The sequence below is a fragment of the Simochromis diagramma genome, unplaced genomic scaffold (genome assembly GCF_900408965.1).
Source record: "Simochromis diagramma unplaced genomic scaffold, fSimDia1.1 OVJJ01000344.1, whole genome shotgun sequence".
Classification (NCBI taxonomy): Eukaryota; Metazoa; Chordata; class Actinopteri; order Cichliformes; family Cichlidae; genus Simochromis; species Simochromis diagramma.
Window position 1 is genome coordinate 4507795 of NW_024387375.1, and position 21726 is coordinate 4529520.

The 21726-nt window shown below is 41.4% G+C and overlaps 3 protein-coding genes across 8 annotated transcripts; 2 read left to right on the top strand and 1 right to left on the bottom strand.

The window, feature by feature from the left end:
* Positions 1–214: 214 nt before the first annotated feature.
* sptssb (serine palmitoyltransferase, small subunit B) lies at positions 215–4980 on the top strand. 4 transcript variants are annotated; one of them, XM_040009386.1, is made up of 3 exons: positions 215–1859; positions 1962–2041; positions 2842–4980. In XM_040009386.1, the coding sequence occupies exon 3, from the start codon at positions 2843–2845 to the stop codon at positions 3083–3085; it is 243 nt and encodes an 80-aa protein (XP_039865320.1). In that variant the 5' UTR covers positions 215–1859; positions 1962–2041; position 2842; the 3' UTR covers positions 3086–4980. The 4 variants fall into 4 exon arrangements, with proteins under 4 accessions (XP_039865320.1, XP_039865318.1, XP_039865317.1 ...); XM_040009384.1 differs by lacking the exon at positions 1962–2041 and having other exon boundaries at positions 2842–3108; positions 3179–4980; XM_040009385.1 differs by lacking the exon at positions 215–1859 and adding an exon at positions 2230–2292 and having other exon boundaries at positions 1868–2041.
* Positions 4981–12726: 7746 nt separating this feature from the next.
* Positions 12727–18873, top strand: otol1b (otolin 1b). Its single transcript, XM_040009314.1, has 5 exons — positions 12727–14416; positions 14887–15302; positions 15399–15488; positions 16887–16958; positions 17036–18873. The coding sequence occupies exons 2-5, from the start codon at positions 14900–14902 to the stop codon at positions 17938–17940; spliced, it is 1470 nt and encodes a 489-aa protein (XP_039865248.1). The 5' UTR covers positions 12727–14416; positions 14887–14899; the 3' UTR covers positions 17941–18873.
* Positions 18874–18884: 11 nt separating this feature from the next.
* LOC120719819 (low affinity immunoglobulin gamma Fc region receptor III-B-like) lies at positions 18885–21479 on the bottom strand. Of its 3 annotated transcripts, XM_040009331.1 has the most exons (7): positions 21385–21479; positions 21258–21293; positions 20841–21131; positions 20077–20349; positions 19510–19782; positions 19180–19412; positions 18885–19149 (listed from the first exon to the last, which is right to left on the bottom strand). In XM_040009331.1, the coding sequence occupies exons 1-7, from the start codon at positions 21407–21409 to the stop codon at positions 19120–19122; spliced, it is 1161 nt and encodes a 386-aa protein (XP_039865265.1). In that variant the 5' UTR covers positions 21410–21479; the 3' UTR covers positions 18885–19119. The 3 variants fall into 3 exon arrangements, with proteins under 3 accessions (XP_039865265.1, XP_039865264.1, XP_039865263.1); XM_040009330.1 differs by having other exon boundaries at positions 18885–19394; XM_040009329.1 differs by having other exon boundaries at positions 18885–19412.
* Between the last annotated feature and the right edge of the window lie 247 nt (positions 21480–21726).

The following is a 21726-nucleotide window of genomic DNA, read 5'->3' on the forward strand; positions in this document are numbered from 1 at the left end:
AGCTCCTAGCTCCAGCTTACTCAAAAGGTGCAAAAATGTAAAGATCCAAACAAATTTTGGATTTCACTACACACTAAAGCCGACTCTTTTACCAGAAATGCTCCTCAGAACAATTTTTCTCACATGAACACTCAAATTTAAGGCTTTTGGACCAGTAAAATTCAAGACTTTAACATTTTTGGATTATGTTGCTTGATATTCTGATAATATGCAGGATAATATAGCAATGTATTATAATAAATGTCAGGCTTGTGGGATTTCAAATGTAAATATATAAACACGGTGACAAAATCCTAAATCAGTTGTTTAGAAGCAATAAATGAAGTAGAACAATAAAAACTTGGAATGTATTTAACAGGGGGTTAATTTATTAAATCTGATTTCTTTTTTTTTTTATGTGAATGCATTAAAGCAAACCATACTGGAACTGTGGTTAAACATGCCACCATGTTTGCTGGAACAGTTCAGCCCGCCAATAGCCAGCTTTATGTAATATAAAACAGAGGAATGTGTGTATCACAGGGTGTGTTAGTTTCACATTTTGACTCAGGGAGGGGAGGGGGCAGCCCTTGTTTTTCACAAACCTGAGCAGGTTGTTAACGGTAATCAGATCTACTTGGGAAAACGAATGAAGCGAATCCCCCCTGCTCTTTCTCTCTCTTTTGTGTGTTGGCCTAATTCACCTGTAGTTTCCCTGTTTACAGACTACAAAGTCCCTAAAGGCTTAAGACTGTGGATGTCCGATTTGAATGATGATTTCCCCAGTGCTTGTCGCAGGCAGCAGCAGCAGCAGTCGGTGGTTTCACTGCTCTTACAGCTCCTTTACAAACATGTGTCCGGTGTGAAGAAGCGCCTTCATGAGCTGTGTCCTGACATTTCAGACCAGTATCCATCGTCCTGACGCTAACTGCGGGCTTGACAGTGCATCTATGCGTCACCGGTGCGCTACCCGTGTTTACACATCAATAATGCAGTATAAGAAGTGAGCTGGTCAGCAAAGCTCACAGTTAGGAGATAAGATTTCTCAGCTGTATGTGTGCTTACAGAAAGACACCCTGCCCTGTGTGTGTATGAGAGAGAGTTTCTTCCACAGGCGTGTCTGAGCTCCCTTGGTTGTCCCACAGCTGTATGCAGGCTATGAATCCATAGACTGAAATGATCAAGTCCAGAAGGAGATGTGAGGACTCCTGATTTGTTTTCAAAACACTTTGGAGAATGTTTAAGGCTGCATTCCCAGACATCCCAGAAACACTCAGTGTGAGTTGCAAAATATAATTAAAGAGGCATTAGGTGTTGTAGCCTGTTATTACTTCATCTAGTCTTATCACGGAGAAGGGGATGGAGAGGAGGAGGAGGCTGCTTTGGAAATGCTTTGTGAGCTGCATTCAGCTGAACATGCTTCTTGCCGTTCTGTGTATGATCTCTTGTCGCTTTAAGTCAGCACTTATTTGTGCCTTCAATAATTTGGTTTCCTCTAATGAAATGCAAACTACAGCATGCCGGGGTTGCGGTACACCAGTGTGGTCTCTGCTTGTTTTTCCGTTTTCCATCCTCCTCCTGCTGCTCCTGCTGCTGCTGGTGGTGCTTGATTGCTCGCTGCTGTCTACGTCAGAGGTGGCGCAGTGTCGGGCTGCAGCAGCATGGTGGGACAGAGGCGATGCGACACCGACTGAACAAAGTTTAAAGATGCTGCACAAAGCAGCAGCACACCACACATGGCTGGGATAGAGGTCCGGCCCAGTCAACGCCTCTCCCCCGTGCCTCTTATGCAAGGACTGTTTTTTTTTTCTCTGCGTAAACAAACACCGGCCTATGCATCGCATCTCTCGGACACTCCACCTGCGTGATCTGCGAGCCAGGTGAGTCGCGAGTCTAAGCACGGGTAGTGGGTGTGGTGTCATGTGTGTACATATAGGCTGGTGGTGAACTGGTGAAGCAGCTTTTTGGTTTACACAAAGCAGCGGAGCAGCAGCAGCGGCAGGGGGACTCCTCTGGTCTCATAATCGCAGTATAACGAAGGAATCTCACGTCGGCTGCCGAGGTGAGTGATGGCACAGGCTGAAGTAATGGCTCAAGAGCTAATAAGCGCACACGCCTTCTAATATATAGTCCATACACATGTATAAAATCTAAATTCAGTAATCATTGCTGTGGGTTGATAACTAACTCTAGTTTCACTTGTTTATGTCATTTGGGCACAATTTATAACTTTTGCGCAAATTCTTGCAGGTTTCTGGGTCAAACTTGGCATTTTAAGCAAGGCACCATCCTAACACTAATGAAAAAAGAAAGGTAACTATCACAGGAAACTACCTCGTGGAGGCTTCAGGACAACAGTCCTATTAGACCCCTTTTTGTAACAAGGAAAGTTAATTTGATTGCACACGGTTGATGATAGCGGGTCTGTACTGGGAAGGAAACGTTGTTTTTCATCTTCTAATAAATTGCACGACATTTAGAAGAGTGCACCTGTAACGCACCTGCTGGCCCCGCCCCCTACCTGTCTAGAAGGATCTATCACTGCCTGCCACCGCTTCAGCGTATATCATTTATCATATTTGATAAGACGTATTCTGATAGCATCACGGTCTTGGTTTTAAATCTAAAAAGTTATTTTTGTCCATAAATTCAGCTCGTTGGTCTGTGATGCGGCTTCTACTTTATGCTTCTTATTATTTCATAATTGTCAAAGATAGATGCAGTAGATGAATGTAAAGTATAAAAAATGTGTAGCTGTGTAACAGTAAAAATTGCACCACCAATGTTATTTCCAGCTTATGAGTACTTACGACATTTTCTGTTGAGCCTTGTATTTTTCTTCTTCTACTACTACTTCTGCAGAATGAACTTCAAGAACTTGAGGGAGTACCTGGCTTGGTTATACTACCAATACCTGCTCATCACCGGCATCTATGTCCTGGAGCCCTGGGAAAAATCCATCTTCAACTCCATCCTCTTCTCTGCCATCGCCATGGTCGTCTACACCTCATACGTCTTTGTACCCATCCACGTGCGCCTGGCGCTGGAGTTTTTCTTAGGCATCTTTGGCGGCCAGCCGGAGAGCACCATGGCACTCATGACCTAAAAGAAACAAAACAAAACATGAAGGTAAAGAGACAGAAAATGTGTGGATGAGCATGAATCTGTCATCATATTTTCTTATAACTCACCTCCTTAGATCCTAGAGCACCTTGAGCCCTCCTTTTACAACAAGCTCGCCCTAAACCAGGCAATCAGCCACCTCTGTGAATCACGACTGAAAACATGAAGATCTTAATGGAACGATGTGGAAATCAGAGCCTTACTATCTTCTTTACATCCCAAACCCTCCAGCCTTACCCCATGGTATTAGACAGGCAGCAGAACAGTGCTTTCACGCATGTCCTGTGAGATGTCTTATGATATGTTGTTTGTCCTTAATGATTTTTTGTTTGTTTTTGTTTTTTTGTTGTGTTTATCACCATATGTCCTGTGTGAGTGCATACCACATATGTGTTTTGCATGATAGGGTCATATATGGGCAGTCGATTTGCATGCTCATCTCACTATGAAATACTACTAGACTTGCTTCTTTTTTATTGCCCTTTAAGCTCCAGACTCACTATTTACAAAAAAGCGGACCGATCATTTTATAGCGTCTGAATCCAGTCTGTAAAATTTATGTCTGGCATTCTCAATTTACAGCTCACTACAGAGCAAGCTGTCACGTTTCAAGTGTTACACAGTGAGAGGCGACTACGTGAGTTCGAGATGATTTTAGACACAGCCCAAATTTCCTTCAGAGCCGTGGAAGGCATTATATGTCAGGCTCTGTGGGACTTAATGCAACAGGTAAGCTAAACTTGCAATGCAACATCAGTGACGTTTCCTTTTTAAGTGTGTGTATGTTCGTTTATCTGATGTATCTGTGATGCCATGTTATCTCGTGCACTCACTCTGGGTGGTTAATCTGTAGTTTTGCATCAGAACCGCTATCACTGGGTTTTGTTTTTTTGTTTTTGTTTTGGTGTTTGTTTGTTTTTAGTTGCCTTTATGAGCTGTAATACTGACTGGCAGGGCACATTACACATTTCACGTAGATGTCATTTAGCTGATCTTAACAGAGAGGACTGATAAAAAGCCCAACCTATGCAATGAGTCTTAAAACGTTCGTGTTAAGACTCTGTTAAACAGATTTTCCCAGTCAGTGTGAGTAATATTAAGCCAAAATAACAGAAGAGATACGTGCCGAGCCCTGCTTTATCTCTAGTTTATTAACTGTTGGTATTTCTGGTAGGTGTGCCCAGCTCTGAGCTTGAGCAAATATTGATACAACACACCTTTGTGTTGTAGGCTTGGCTTTGGTAATTACGTAACTCTACTTCACAAACCCCTGAAATCAAAGAAGAACTGTTTGATGTTTCATGCAGAATGCAAAGATACTGTAGGCAAATTAACCCAAATGAAAAACAATGACATGGCTGACAAAAGTCTCCCTTATCTATAGTTGATCTATAGATAGAAAGTGAGTTTTAGTGTGTCTGGTAGCTGCGATGAGCATTGTGCGTTGGATCATTTTTAGCTATTTGTGCTTTGGGTGAGGGGCTCACTGTTTATAGTTCAAGCATAAGTAACAATGAGTTAATTTTATTTATATGGATTTATATATTTATATACACTGGTAAATGCTTGGCTGGTTACAATGTCAATTACCAAATTTTTGTGATTATTTATATCTGTGTTCTCCTGTGGCCATACTTTTGTTATTTGCTCTGTTTCTCTACCTTAAAGTGCTTTTTATATTGTTGTATCATTTCATTTCACTTTGGATAAACATTTGCTGAAGTCTCAGACGTTTCCAGCTCAGACAATGATGCGTTCTCTGAAAAATCTTTTTTTTTTTCCCCACTGTGCACAAAATGAATGTTTTATTTATACATGATGGTGACACATCGCTCCAGTAATCAGAAAATAAAAATGCATCTGAAGATTCTTGGACAACTCTTCTCATTCTGTGTGGTTATTTATACATACTTATAGTTTTAAATGCAATTTAAATATTGTGGTCAGAAGTTTATGTATATTCATCAGCATGATTATCACTGTAATTTTGGGCTCATAATGAATTCTTCGGACAGTTATCTTTCCGGAATAAAATGATTGTATAGCACACATACACATACAAGCTCAAATATACATATACTCACATATAAATCTTTTACTAAGTGGCGCTGAAGCTTCTATAATGTCTTTCAACTTGACAAAGCCGAGGCTTAATAACTTCTCCTTAGTGAAGGTAGGAAATTTTTAGGATGTTCAGAAATGCTCTAGGAACCACTTAGACTCAAACAAACGTTCACTAAAACCTGGAAAACCAGCATCTCTGTCCACAGTGAACTGAGTTTTACACCGCTGTGGACCGAGAGGGTGACAACCAAGAAAGAAACCCCTGCTCCAAAATGAAAACCATTTATTTTGTGTTTTATTTATTTATTTGTAAATATTTATTTATTTATTTATTTATATCTAAATGAATAAAACATCATAAAGTTCTATAGAACTTTGCAGCTGCCCACATGGAAAAGCCAAAAGCCATCTGAAGCAAACGTCAATGTTCCGACAGGGCAGCTATTGAGCTATTTGTCCACAATGACTGGGTATGTTTGGAGGAGTAAAGAACTCTGCACCAGCTGTGAAGCATGGTGGTGGTAGCATCATGCTCTGGGATTGTTTTGCTGCCAGTGGTACTGGTACCATACTTGCCAACCTTGACACCTCAGAGTTAGGGAGACAGTCAAAAAAAAAAAAAAAGGGGGGGGGGGGGGGTTACATATACATAGACATATACAAAGATCTTGAATTTTACAGTGAGTTAAATGTCACAGTTATTACTGTCCCTGAGCCGAGCTGTCCAAATTCAGAGGCTGCATCCATCTGAGGACCAGGCCTTTGTGGTCTAAGTGGGCTGGGTCCTCCAAAAGCCGGGTAGGCAGCCAAACCGATTTACTCAGGAACAAATAAAACACTGAAAAAAGTCAAACTATAAAATTTTTAAGTTATCTAAGTGACTTATATATCATGTTTAACCTGAGTAGTGAAAGACCGCGGGGGTTTGAAAACGATGTGTTGGGAGTTCGCTGTTCTCGTCGGCTCAGATATTTTATGTTTACACAGCTACATTCTCACCTGAAAATATGCTAAAAGTTTATTTTGCGACCCAGAAAGAGTAATAAGACTGATATCAAAACTAAGTAGCTGCCACCATTGTTGGAAACTGGAATTGGCTGGGCAATGCTATGAATTCTTGGATATGGTTTTCATTTTTGTTGTCCAGGTGGAAAATCAGGAGACATTCAGGAGAATGGTGGCTCCAGGAGATTTTTGGGAGGGGCACTGAAATTCGTAACCCTAACCCATGTATGACTGGTACATTGCACAAAGTGATGGAACATGAAGAAGGAGGACTACCTCAAAGCTTCGCCTCAGAGCCACATGAAGATGTTTGAAACTTGGATGCAGTTGGGTGCTCCAAGAGGACAATAAGCCAAAACACATCAAAGAGCTCCACAGCACTCTCTTTTCATATATAATTCAAAATACCTTTTCTCATGCGATGGTTAAAAGCCAACGTGTTTCAGCACACAAGCCTTCATCAGGGAGTGAAGCAGAGGGCAGGAACCAACTGAACAGTGAAAAACTCCACCAACCAATCAAAGACAAGACAAGAAATAGACCACACTATCATATCGACCTCAGATAACATCCATCTTCAAAGGCAATTAAGTTTAAAGAAGAAAAGTTTATAAAAATAAAAGAAATAAAACTGATATAAGCGAGGATATCTAGTGAGCTGTACTTTATAAATCCATAACTGATTTTATATAGTACAGGCTAACATTGAGTTTCTGGAATGATCTTCCCAAATCACCATCCCCATCAAGTTTGAGTTTGTCCGTATGTATTTGAGCCTGTGTGTAGTAGAAAAAATACAAAATATATTCAAACTTGGACACGCATTTCTTGTTTTTAAAGGTCTTTAAAGATGTACGCTGTACAATCAACAGTCACCCTGTAAAAGTTCAAAGAAAACATTAAAGGCCACAAAAGTACCACAACATTTTTTATGATGAGTCAGAATGAACTTCTGGCCACAACTTTATTTATTCACACAGCTTCACGTCAGTGGATCAGAGCAGTTACTTAGGAAAATTAAACAAGGAAAAGAAAAGCCTACAGGAAGAACATTTTGGACCCAACAGACTGTATCACATAAAACAAATTCAAACAATAACAGGCAAAGCCACCAAACCTGTTCTCTCTCAAAGGAGCAGGAATGAATGCCCTGGGCCATCCTTCAGATACTATATCCTGTCTATTCCTCCAAAGCTCTAGTAACATCAAGCCTGCCACATTCACCATATTTGGGGCGTAATTTAACCCAGGACTTGTGGAAGAATGTGAGATGAATGGGGCTGAATACAAATATCACTGCACATTTCATCTGGAGAGCGGATGTAGGTTCTGGCAATTGTTTTGGTTATCAGTTAAGCAAGACCTCGAGAGTCTGCCAAGGTTTATGTGTTATAACCAAACATCTCCACCTTGTTCTGTTGTTTTTTTCCCCCAGGATGTTGGAACAAAATAGCTGCAACACCATCAGCTGTTAACCTACAAACCCAACTCAAAACCGTTTTCACCCTTTGTCCCCTGCCCTTGGTGCTTTCTTTTCTCTTCTCTCCTATGGAAAAATAAGGCCAAGCACTAAACACTGTTATGCCACCCTGTAAGGTAAGTTTAGCTTCTGCCTCGGGGTCTTTGAAGACGTGTCCTCTGTTTACACTACCCTTGTTAATTTGAGTCCCATGGAGGACAAGGTTAGTGGTTATCTCCATAATGACAAGGTGTAAACAAAGCTTTCTGTAGACTCAAGCTTTTTTTGTCAAAGCTCTCTGAAAGCTGATGTATTGTTTCCGTCGTGTGTGCACGTGGCCTGTGAGTGTGACATTCACTCACAGGCCACGTGAAAAATGCATTCAACTCCTAGCGACTGTTGAATGCAAAGACTGAGATGAGCATAAAAGTGAGAATAACACATGCATACATGCCAGTGCTGCCACCACCAACAGCAGCAGCAGCAGCAGCAGCAGCAGCAGCAGGTTTCAGTTAACAAGGAAACCCCAGAAAGTATTCAAATATCAATCTTACTTCCAACATTTGATACCACCTTGCACACTGAGTCGCACATGCACCCATTGAGACAGCCTCCATTAGGTGCGTGCCATCACAACAAATGTCTCCAAGGATATAATCTAAGACAGCTCTTTGGTCACAGCCTGTGACAGACATTGATGAAATACACAAAATACACACAATGTACTGCTTTGCATGACCTTTGAATGACGTCTGTTACACTTTATGTTAGTCAGAAAGAGAATATGCACATTTTTCCTCCAATAAAAATGCCTTTGTATTCATTAGGAACAGAAACATAGTAACTAGCTGCATACCTCGGCATATGTAACCTATGGGTTACTTTCCAGAGCAGCTATTTGAATAGACAATGCAAACAGTTGTATTTCATTTGTTTGTCTTCCTGTGCAAAAAATAAGGACTTCTCCTTAAAGGATGGCAAATTGTTCCTTCAGTTTGTTACCACATATTCTTTAATGTAGGTCTTAAAGGTAAACAAGAACTTTGGAACAGCTTGTTCGTTAGCAATTAAATTTATTGCACCATTATCATCCGCTTCATTCTGTAGCTTTAATTTTAATCATGTGAAATCATTCACAGTCGTCCTTGTCTGTAACCGTTTCTTTGTCAGTCAGCAAAATTCAAAAGCCACCAAGCTGAATTTCAGGAAACTTGGTGGACAGGAATTGGGATCACTTTGAGAGTGCCCAACAGATCGAACTTTTTTCCGGTTAACTCTCGAAGACTAAGCCTTGTGATTTACTGTGAAAACATTTTATAAAGTCACTTGAGTCAACATGTGCCGCCTACTATCAAAGAGGAAACAAGACAATAACCTGCGGTTATAATGTATTTTAGTGACATTCACTGAGATTGTTTTGAGGGAATATTGTTTGCTCAGTTGGGTGTGTGTGTCTGGGTTTGTGTGTGTTGTCTCTACATTTATTGTTCTGTAGGGTTTTAGGTGGAGTCCTGGGTAAACATGCTCTGTGTAACTGGACCTTCTCTTGTAGCCTAATCATTCAGCTGTAATATCCAGGGCAGAAAAAAATAACGTGTTTTTTTGTTGATGTTGTTCATAAAAATTAATTTGCCCATAAAAACAATATCCTGAAACACTGTTATTTACCTTGCCAGCTTCTACACTCTCACTCCTCTCGTTTCTTTTTTAAAGACCTCATTTTTAATTTAATTCGTTTTTTTTTTTTAACACATTAGTGGTAAAATATTCATTCACAAAACAACATGCATGAATGAGATGAGCCAGATTACGACAAGCAAAAACATCGCCTATCGCTCACAATAAAACCCGGTACAATGTGCTGGAACAAGCCCGATCCATGAAGGCCGACGACCAACCCACTGGACCCGGATCTGCTGCCATGGTCTGGGTATCAGACCCTGTACTTAGGGTCAGACCACTTTCGGCTGCATGACAGACCTGCCAAACAGGACGGTGCTTTTAATGTTGTGGCTATAATTCGAGGACCTAAACTCGACATACAGGTGAAGTTAATATCTTGTTTATACGAACACCCTTTAAACCTCTAGGCCTGTCGGTGCAATTTTACAAGCTTAGTGCTGTCATTTAAAGACCCTGGACAATTATTACATGTGCGTCATGGCACAGCTCTCAGCCCTGCATGTGGGCTATTAATCAGTTGATATGAACCTAGGAGTGGCTGCTGGCCTGATAGTAAAGAAACGAAACAAGAAAAGAACAGTCCAGGAAGGCGTTAAACTTTGGCCAAACTTCCAAATGGTCAAAGGGCTTACACTACAACTACTATTATGTTGTTCTAAGTTTGAAAGAAAACAGTAGTGTGTAATCCTAATATCCTAATCGCTAGGGCATAATCTCACCTAAAATATTTATTTTGGATTTATGACACGCATGTGCGTGTTTGTGTTTGATAAGGTGCACTTTATGCCCCGTAAAGACAAAAGGAAAAGGACTGCCACCAAGTGGTCATATAGGAAACAACTGTCTCCTTAATGTAATATAGATGCTGAAAAATTAGACTGTCTGTGCAGTAAAATCATCACAAAGCTCTGAGTCTGAGTCTGGCACACAAAGCAGTCGAGTACATGCGATTAATATGCAGTATCTGGTCCTGATGGTGAATTTCAGAGTAGGCTGCTTGGAGTTCATGGAAACATGGAAATTCATCAACGTGTGCAAGCCACTGTGGAGGAATATTTGACAGGGAACCAAGAATCTGAGACCCAGAGGCGAGGGAGTGAGACAGAAGTTCGCAGTTTGCTTTTTCTTGGTTAATCCCACACCTGTGTGCTCTCTGCAGGGTCGTGGAGTCTGTTAGTTTAGCTAAAACAAATCTGAGGAAAGTTTGCAAGTTAGGACGGCAATAGAGTGCCGTGGAAATGAAGCCAAGACTGCTTCTTATTTTACCTCACTTTTTAAGGGTGTCTTCTGAAGTAGGGACATATTAAGGCAGCGAGTGTAGAGGGAATGATTTTGTGGTGGTGGTGGTTCTGAGGATTCAAAAAGGGGAGATTAAGGAGCACACGCTTTCAAGATTTCCATAAATGCACACATCCAACAACCTTTCCCTGCTTTGTCTAGTCAACAGCCTACCTGAGCCAGCTGGCCAAGAGTCAGTTGACCGCACATTATGTTTACTGCATGAATGAAGAAGGCGCATAAAGCTTTGCACAGTGCTTTACTGCCCTCTTTGGTTAAAAGTTCTGTGTCAGACAAACCTCTGCTGGTTGCACCTGTAACCAAATTCCCCTAAATGCCTCCAGAAGTTTGATATTTACTGCGGAGGCAAGTGAAAACAAAAACCTCTGTCAGTAGTACGGCATTTTGTGAAACACCTTCATTTGACACAAAGAGATTGATGAGACAAGCAAAAAGTACTATTTTCAGAACACAAGAGTTTTTCAGTGTCAGAATCATTTTGTTGTCTTCTGATAGCCAAGACTCTGGAAACAATTAAAGAAAGAAAGAAAGAAAAGATTAACTTATAGTTAAATATAAAATTCACAACGTAAAGACTGAAAATGGTCTGAAAATCTAGTAATCCTCCAAAGGTTTTATGGGCAGGTGAATGCAGAACTGAAGTCCCTTCATCCGGTCTTCCGATCTCTGTGAAGCTGTCGGGCTTTAAGTGTTTTTGTTGCCATTCACCGGAGGAATGTAGATTGTTTTTCTGTGCAGTCAGCTGTAGCTTAGGTACGCCTGTTCAACTGCTTGTTGGCTAAAATATCTAATCAGCCAATCACATGGCAGCAGAGAAAATGTTGTGTGGAAATGCCTCGTTGATTTCACAGGTCAGAGAAGGAAAGTCAGCTTACTTTAAGCTGATAGGAAAGCAACAGTAACTCAAATAACCACTAATTACAACAAATGTATACAGAAGAGCCTCTCTGAATGACAACATCTCACATCTTAAAGCAGCAGCAGAAGACCCCACCAGGTGCCACTTCTGTCAGCTAATAACAGGAAACTGAGGCTCCAATTCACACAAGCTCTCCAAAATTGGAAGACAGAAGATTAGAAAAGGGTTGTCTGCCCTGAATCTCAATTTTGGGTCAGAAAACAGCAACATGAAAGAACGGGTCCGTTCAGTCCTTTATCAACGTTTTTAGCTGCTGCTGGTGTGATGGTGTGTGTGTGTGTGTGTGTGGGGGGGGGGGGGGGGGGTATTGTCTTGGCACACTTTGGGACCCAAAGTTCCAACTGAGCATCTTGTTGTATTGTTGCTGATTACATCCATCCCTTTATGATGACAGTGTATACACGGACAGCTGTTTCCACCATGTCACAAAACTCAAATCACTTCAAACTGGTTTCTTGAACACAACAATGAAATCACTGCAATCAAATGGCCTGCGCAGTCACCAGATCTCGATCCAATAGAGCACCTTTGAGATGTGTTGGGACAGGAGATTCACATCACGGATGTGCAGCAACTCTGCGATGCTGTTGTGCCACTCTCAGAGGAATGTTTCAGGGATCTTGATGAATCTGTGTCACAAATTAAGACATTTAAGAAAACACAAAAAAGTGTTTAAAAGTACTAATAATATTTGGACACCCATTTCTCAAAATGTACTTTAGGTTGCAACTCTTTAAATGAATCCCACAAACTCATTTTAAATAGTAAACATCTGAAAAACAACCTTATTTCACCCTTAACACTAATTCACTACCAACCCCAAATTATGTAATTTTTTATCACCTCCCATCTCTTGCATAAATAAAACATCAGCGTTCATCAAAACATATGAAACATCTGTAAAAACCAGCAGATTGAAATAAATGTAGCTTTCACCACAAACTGCTGTGATGAAGGCGATCGTGTTTCCACAACCACCGTCTAATGCATTAGAAACCGAACATTAGAGGGGCTTGTCAGGGAAAGTGTGGCAGGAGAAAGTGTTTAATTGTGCTCTGGCCATATGAGCTGTGTCTTCACTGCCAGTATACCTCCTGCCAAGGTCATTAGCTGCTAATTCTGCAGGGTCTAGATTGCCTTCGATAAGAACAAAAAAAAATAAAATTTATGGCATTGATTGTACCCGTGAGCATGCCGGGGTCAGAGCGGCTGATTGCTAAACAGGTCTCTGTCTCTCCAAACTTATTTCACACATTCACTGCAGCTTGACCGCCTCTTTTACATGAATAGAGTTAATGTAAGGCAATACTCCTTCGTCCATTCAGGTCATCTTTGGTGCTCTCTCTGCTCTGCTGCACCGGTGTGAGTAAGTTAACTCTTTGTGATCCCTTTCTCCATAGTGTATGTGGATGGCGGATAAGGGCATGGACGGAAGATGGAGGCTGTTAAAAGAACCAGCAGGTGAGCAGCGTCTGGGTCCTCTGTGACCAGCTGGGCGCTGTAAAATGACCGCCGCTGTTGTGTGTGGTCTGAATAGAGCTGAGAGACGATGTTGTTGAGGTCAGGCAAGGAGAACCCCAGAGGAACCCCTCTCTCTCGCAGGAATCAACTGCGTATCTTACACTCCATCTACTTGCCTTTTATAGAAGGGCCGGTTGGGCCATTACCTGAGCTGCTGGGAAAGATGGAGATGAAGAGCATGTAAATGTAGGTCAAGACATGGAAAAAGGTTTACGTAATAAGATTAAATGGTTTAAATACACCCAATCGTCTAATTTTTAATAGCGTGCTCTTCATCCCTCAATCCTGCCATCAGTGCTCTCCATTTCCCAAATTTCATTTCCCGTCTTTCCTGCTCACTCACAGCCGGTCATGGATCTCTCTGAGGACGTGAGGTCTTCAGCAACTGAGGCATGTCCGCTTCTCAAACATTCATTGTCAATGGCAAGTCGAGAGTTTCGACTGCACAGCTACCAGAAAATCACTTTTCTACAAAAACCTGATGCTCTCTTGTTACACCACAAGAATGAATCATTGTCCAGCTGCACAGTTTGAATCATAGTTAACAAATGTCTCCGTCAGCTGACCTGAGGGTTGATGTGCTAAAAAAGTCAGTCCCAGTGATCGGGCAAGCATTGCAAGTGCATCGATTTAAGGAGATAAGCTGGTTCTTTTGACAAACAGCTCAGGTTTAGCTGCTGCTGAGTGATTATGAGTGCTCGTTAAAAGCTAAAGCTTTCCCCTGGATGTTCACCAAGTACGGTTAGATTGTAAATACTGAGCTCTCTGTGCTACGTGCCAGTTTTCAGATCTAGTGTTAAGCCAGTTTAATTAATTGTCGCAGATTTTTTGCCACAGGTCAAAGTACAAGATCATGCATGAAAATATACTTGCAGCTTTGTGCATACAGAGTGTCACACATGCATACATGCAGTGCAGTCTCCAAAAGTGGCCGCTCTAAAAGCCAGTGTCAGAGATTCCTCCTTGCTTGGCTTTGTCCCATTAAGAGCCTGGGTAGTAGGTGGGCTGCTTGGAGGAATGCCTCCCATATCAGGTGAACTACTGCCCCACGGCCTTTGCTCCTTGCTAGCTAGCAGCGAGAGAGTGCTCCCGGCGGATGATGTATCCCGTGTCACAAAAGCACCTTTCTACACAACAGGGGTACAGAGAATAGGCCACAGCACAGTGGTTCTCCTTGGGTTGGCTCCAGCCCACCATAGTGAGATTTCAGACCTCCCCCTATGCTTCCAGCAAAACCCCCTCATTGGAGGAGATGGCCCTTTACTCACGCCTGGCAGAGATATCAGAGGGACCTGAAGCTCCTGGTGCAGCCTCCAAGACACTGCTAGAGAGGATAAATGACCATAACACTTATGCATAACTGGGTAAGTGCTTATAACTTGGTTGAACAAATATACTCAGAAGCTTTTAAGTCACCTAGTTTAAACTAGTGAGAGCACAAGTTTATTTGATATTTTTGCTTGTGTGTAGATTACTGAAATTGATAGTGTGATTCCAACTTTGTTCAAACAAATCTGAAATAACTGACTAACTAACAGAAACCAGTATTGACTGAATATCAGACTGCAGCAATAAATAAATAAATAAAAAGTAGAGCTAACCTGTGACTGGCATTTTAGGAAAAGTTAAAATACAGAAAAGGAAAGAGGAAAACATAAACATGGAATAGATGCATGGAAACAATAGAAATTTGAGAGGTACAGTCTGTTCTACGTTTGTGAGTGAAGTGCTAGCATGTGCTTTTTTTTAACTTCTTATTTGTTTAAAGTTAAATTATATGGAAGATTAAACAAAGTCTGACAAATATCAGAATAACGTCTCGATGCACTCTCAGATCCCCGACAACCATGAGGATTATTTCCTGCCAGTCGACTCTTGTGGCTGTAGTTGCGGTTGCTCTCATTGTGGTGTACTACACTGAAGCTAAGACTACTCCGAAGCCAAAGTACCAGTACACCAAGAAACCCGTCCCTCAGATCACGGTCCACAGCCCTGTAACCACCAGCGTGCCCAAGACTCTTAAAATAGTCCCAACTGCCAATCCTGTGAAGCCCCATCCCCCGCCCAACCCAGTGAGGACCACCAACCCAAGTCATGTCTTTCCACAGCACTACCCTGACAGCACCGGGCCACCTGGTGTTGGTCCTGAGAACTACACCCTGGATTACAACGAGTGTTACTTTAACTTTTGTGAATGCTGCCCACCGGAGAGAGGGCCCAGGGGCCTGAAAGGAGAAAGAGGCCTGACAGGTATAGACTCACTGATATGTTTTAATGTTATTAATTATTGTTTGGTTTGTTTGTATGTTTGGCTTCAGATTTTCCACTCACATTTATTTTACTCAGGGGCACCTGGAGAAAAAGGCCTTACAGGAGCAGCTGGTTTACCTGGGCCACCTGGCATCAGTGGTCCTATTGGCTTAAAGGGAGAAAAAGGTACACACTTAAAAATTACTTATTAAAATGATATATTGTATTATGTTATTTACTCACTGGCCACTTTATTATTTAGGTATGTAGACATAGTCAAGACAACCTGCTGAAGTTCAAACTGAGCATCAGAATGGGGACAAAAGGATTAAGTGACTAAGCATGGTGTACTTATTAGTGCCACATGTGTGAGAGTAACCCAAATAACCACTTGTAACAACCAAGGTATTCAGAAGAGCTTCTCTGAATTCACAACACATCAAACGTTTCTCATTTGGTACTAAGGAGACTTTAGTATGCCAAGAAACTATCCCCCGCACCATCACATCAACCTGAACCATTGATACAAGGCAGGACAGAGTCGTGCTGTTATGTTTTATGTTGTTTGTGCCAAATTCTGATCGTCTGAAACGGCTCGTTTCGAAACTTGTGACTCATCAGACCAGGCAACATTTTTTTAACTTTCTGTTGACCAATTTTGGAAATCCTATTCAAATTGTAGTTTCCTGTTTTTAGCTGCCAGTAGTGGCACTTGTGTAATCTCCTGCTTAAAAGTTTGATGTGTTCAGAGATGCTCTTGTGCATATCTTTTTTGTAAGGAGTGTAGTGGCTACATTAATTTGTTAGAGTTCTCTTTCTCTTATATTTAAAATAACCACACTGCTGACGGACAAGCGACAGTTTTTACGCATTGGTTGGTTTGCAACGACGAGTAAAACCATCGTGTGGCTCAGCCGTTTAGTTTATTTTCCACATAAACCTTTTACAATAAAGCACAAGATCCTGTTGACATTTTTCAAATTAAACTGAAATAATAACAATATACATTATTTTCAAACATCAAATTTTAGAATATGCATGAAGCAAGTTACCTCAAATAACATGAAGTAACTATAAATGGCGCTTACAAGGAGTGATTATTTAGTTACTGTGAGTTACTGTTGCCTTCCATCCACTCAGCTTGGTCATTATCCTCTAACCACTGACAAGACTTTTTCCACACAGAAAACTTCTGCTCACTGGAAATTTTCTCTTTTTTTTTTGGATAATTCTCTGTAAATCTTAGAGATTTTGTGGGGAAATCCCAGCAGATCTGCAGATACTCTGACCAGCTTGTCTGGCAATAACGACCATGTTCAAAGTCACTTAAATCACTTTTTCCCCCATTCTGATGCTCAGCTTGAACTTCAGCAGCTATTCTTGAGCACATCTACATTCCCAAATGCATTAGGATGCTGTCACATGATTGGCTGATTACATATCTGTGTTAACAGGCATTCAGGCATACCTAATGAAGTGGTTGATTTATCTATATATTGTCTTTCCTCATCTAAGAGAATTTCTTTTAAAATAAATTTATATTTTAAATATAATTAATATATTTGTATTTCGCAAATTTTCTAGGGGATAAAGGTGACAGAGGAAACAGTGGGCCAAGTGGGCCACTAGGCATTCCAGGAAAACCAGGACCAAAAGGTATAAAAATCTCATGGCTATATTTTTCATTGTTACCTGACTTCATTTATTTTTACACAGTTTTCCTTACCTTACAGGTGATGTTGGCTACAAAGGGGAAAAGGGTGAAGTTGGACTGCAAGGTCTCAAAGGAGAAAAAGGGCAGAAAGGAGAACCTGGCAAGAATGGGACTGCTGGTGAGAAAGGAGAACCTGGAAAAGAGGGGCCAGCTGGGCCTCCAGGAGTGGCTACAGTACAAGGACCAAAAGGAGATAAGGGGGATAGAGGGGAGTGTGCCTCATATGGAGAGAAAGGACACAAAGGTGAACCAGGTGAACCTGGAGCTCCTGGAATCCCAGGAGCGATGGGAATTCCAGGACAGAATGGCAAGCATGGCTCCCCAGGCCCTATAGGTGTCCGAGGGGATCCGGGAGCTCCTGGACCACAAGGAGAACCAGGGGTGAGGGGGCTAGAAGGACCACAAGGTATAAGAGGGATTCCAGGACCGAGAGGGGAAAGAGGTTACCCTGGGATGAGAGGTGAGCGGGGTTTTCGTGGATTCAAAGGTGCTAAGGGTTCTGGATCAGGGGTTCCCCAGAAACACTCTGCCTTCAGCGTAGGTATCTCTCCGAGAAAGTCTTTCCCTCCTTCAGGCTTCCCGATCCGCTTCGACAAAGTCTTCTACAATGAAGAGAACCACTTCAACATAACTTCCAACAGCTTTACATGTGTCTACCCTGGAGTTTATGTCTTCTCCTTCCACATCACCGTGCGCAATCAGCCGCTGCGAGCCACGCTGGTGGTGAACGGGTCACGGAGAGTGAGGACACGGGATTCTCTGTACGGTCAAGACATCGACCAGGCCTCCACTCTGGTGGTGCTGCGGTTGGCTGCAGGCGATCAGGTGTGGATGGAGACGCTCAGAGACTGGAATGGAGCGTATGCCAGCAGTGAGGACGACAGCATCTTCTCTGGATTTCTGCTTTACTCAGACAAGCCGTGATGCACACTTTGTGTTTACTATCACAAAGTCTGAATACTGGTGGTGCTAGTGTACATGCTGGTCTGCACGTCTTCTATTATTGCCTAGCCTCTTCTTAAGAAGGGATAGTACTCGCCACACATTAATGCTGCTGCAGAGTAGCGCTCCAAAGTTTTGATCGACACCACCCTAATTAAATATAATGGTTAAATACAGTCCAATTCACAAAACACAGTGAGTAAAGCATCCCAAGAAATACCCCTGAGGTAATTATTGGAAGATGGCGTTCACAAGTAGTAAAAGATCATAAACTAATTTCCTGTTATCCAGACAGAAGAAAGTTTTTTTTAAATGATAAAAGTGTAAAAGTTCAATATTTAGCATAAAAAATGTATAATTTATCCAACATTTTTGTACACATGCTGTGCCTCCTTATGTTAAAGCATCCTAATTAAAAGTAGCAGCAGTAAGTGAGAGATCGTGCAGAAGTTTATTATTCAGCTACCAACGCAAAAGATAAAGCACAAAAATATGATCAGTGCTGTTTATCTATTTGTCAGCAAGATTACTGTGTTCCTCTACTGATTCCTTCAGTTAACCTTCAAGTCATTGCCCTGACCCAGTGTCACCCTTGCCTCATTTGCATGAAACAAAAAAAAAAAGCTCCTTCGTTTTGGTCCCACTTTTTTCTCACGATTTAACTGCTGCTTCCTTTTTAGTTGTTTTCACCCATAATGACCTAAGTTGTGTGAACATGCATGCAAAAAGTGTTAAATAGAAAAGACAAATGTGTTCAAAATAGTCATCACTGATAGCTGCATCATTAATCTTAATGTAAATCTGTCAAAAAATGACTGCACCCCTGTGTCTTATTAAACCAGTGATTGTAATATATAAGAAGTCCTGCTCAAATATGGAGCTGTAAAAAGAAATTGTGTTCACAGAAAATAAAATCCAGCAGTACATAACATTTTGTGAAATGCTTTATTTGACTTTAACATGTATGTGTTAGATATTTCCAACAATTCTGGTACAGCGCTTGATGTTTGTTAACTGGAGATATCAGAATTTCAGGTGCAGGACCTCATATATGAGATTTCTAGTTGTACAAAGTACAAATACAAAAGATGAAAATTTGCAGAGTGTGACAATGACCCAGCGTGATTAGTAGAGAGATTGTGTGTAATGTATGCTAAGTTATCAAAGAGAATCTGCAGAGTCCCCAGACATGTCACCGGATTCCTGAGAGTCCCCAGACATGTCACCGGATTCCTCAGATGGATTTGCCTGATCTTGAGTTGTAGCTGAGTTAAAAACCTGGTCTGTAGTCAGCAAAGTGGTTGGGACTGCTTGTGAAGTCTTCAGTGGAGGCGCTTGTGATGGTGTGCTCTTTACTGGAGTGAACTGGATGGGCTGGTGAGACGAGAGGTTAGGGGAGGTTGGTAGTGAAGCAGCAGGTGGGAAGTCATCTGTGGCTGAAGCAAGGCGAAATACTGTTAGACACAAAGTATCACATTTTTAGCAGTCCATTAGAAAGTTTGGGGCTTATCGGTGTAGAACAAATTCTGGGGTAAATTAAAATTTATATACCTCTTATTTGTCCAAAGTTTTTGGGTTCACTGGACTTCGAGAGGCCCAACTGAGGCACCCTGGCCTTGCAGCTGTACAGCCCTGGAGTCTGTTTCACTACATTATAGTTGTCAGAGGTTGCAGGTCCCAGTCGCCTGTTATTTTTGTAGAAATAGAAGTCTATCGGAGGGGCAGGAGCAGGGGCGTTGTACTGCACATGGCAAATGAGCTTCATCCTCTTTAGCTGAGTATCATAGTTGGGGATGATCTCCAAAATTGGCTGTGACAGAACCTCTGTGACAGAAGACATTGATTTAATTTAAGAAAAAAAAAACAAGTGGTAGGTCATGAGGCTAAGAATATTTATGTTCAATTGTACTAACAGGAATAACTTAACATTGTAGGAAATATGGGCTTTCATGCTCAGCATTAAAGGAGAAGGTCTATACACACTAAGTTTAGCACTAGGTTTAAAGATGGATCACTTATAAGAATACTATCTAGATTAGCACATCTCTCAAAGCATGCTGTCATTCCTTTAACTACACCACACCTAAGATAAGAACACACAATTCGGTGTAATCTCACCTAAGATCTGTACATGAGCGCCAGCAGAAATGACAGAGAGTGTTTGTCTCCTCACATCCCAGGAAGCCCTGCAAGAATATACTCCTAGGTCCTCAAGGCTCAAGTTGGTCAGATAGAAATCTGGCTTGTGACCGTTTTGTCTCATTACTTCAACGCCATCTTTGTACAAAATAATCTCTTCAAGTCGGGGGTTCCCTCTGACACGACATGTCACCTCCAATGTGCTCCCGACAAGTTGAGGATGTCGTGGGACTTGCAGAATCGCCCAGCCACCTACGGAAACACCACAGAGTTACCTCTGAATAACTTCCAATCTTACATTAGTACATTAGTATTAATGTAACAACATCTAACAATAATGCGTAATGCTACAATGCAAGAAGGGGAGGTTAAGGTACTCTATAATACAGCCTGCACCCCTGATATACTGTCTAGTTATAACATAAGGTGAGGAAAAGATACCACATAAGTACAAAAAAAACCCCAAAACAAAACAAGTCCTTGTTGTACCAAATTGACATTTTAAGTAGAATTATAGAAGAAGATTTATATGTTAAACCCTAGAAAGTCACAGTATAAGTTGCAGGCTGTATTAAGAAGTGCTGCCATCACTCACAGCATGTCTTAGATGAGCTGCACAGAAAACCTAAAGTTGAAAAGAAGCTTATAGATGTTCAATGCTCCAGTGTTAGGATTACACAGGAAGAAAGAAGCCTAACGTGCAAAGCAATTATATTTCTTTCATGCAGACAAACAGATCTTACCGTCCACCTTGAGCTCCACAGGGACACTTTGCTGGGTGCGAATCTTTCCCACCTTCGTGTTTCTTGTTCCTTGGCAGTAGTATTTCCCGCTCTCTTGAACTTTGGTATCCCACAGTTTTAATTCCCCCCCAGCGTGTGAGAGCTCCTCAGAGCCCCTGAACCACAGGTAGGTCCAGTTAGACCTGTGCACATCAGGAATACTACATCTCAAGTGTGCTCTCTCCCCCGAGAAGATCCTTGAATGTCCTGACACCAACTCAATGTTGGCTCTGAAAGACGTCTCAGTGGGAACTGCAGAAAAAAAGAAGAATACGTTTAAAGGATCTATTTTGGTAATGAGTGTAAATCCTGAGATCACTTCTAAAATAATATCTGTGCAAATTTAAAGTATATTTGTAAAGAATATTTGGTTCATACCATGAGACACTACAACCTGTGAGAGTGCTGAAAAAACTGAAAGAGAAAATAATCAAGTTTAAATGACAGTTACATCAGGTCAGTATGTAAAAGTACATTTTCATTAAATGAGCTGAAGAAAACTCACCAAAGAGAGAGATGAGCTTGTCCATTTTGGAGACTCTTCAAGAAACAGAAACCGATCGAGTATTTATTCATTTCCACTAAAAAGAGAAGTGAAAATGCTTCTTCCCCCCTTTGGGGTGCGCCATATCAGGACATCCTTCTTACCAAAAAGATTTCTACCCTAGACTAAAATTTATTTCATGGTAAACCACATCATGTGGCAAATGGTCTTTTATGCTGTGAAGGCGTTTTTTTGACATGGTCACATCACGGGAAGAATAATTACAAATAAATGGGAACTGACCATTTTTAACACAGGAAACATTTCTATCCTGATAGCAGGGATCTCTTCCTTCATCAAGAG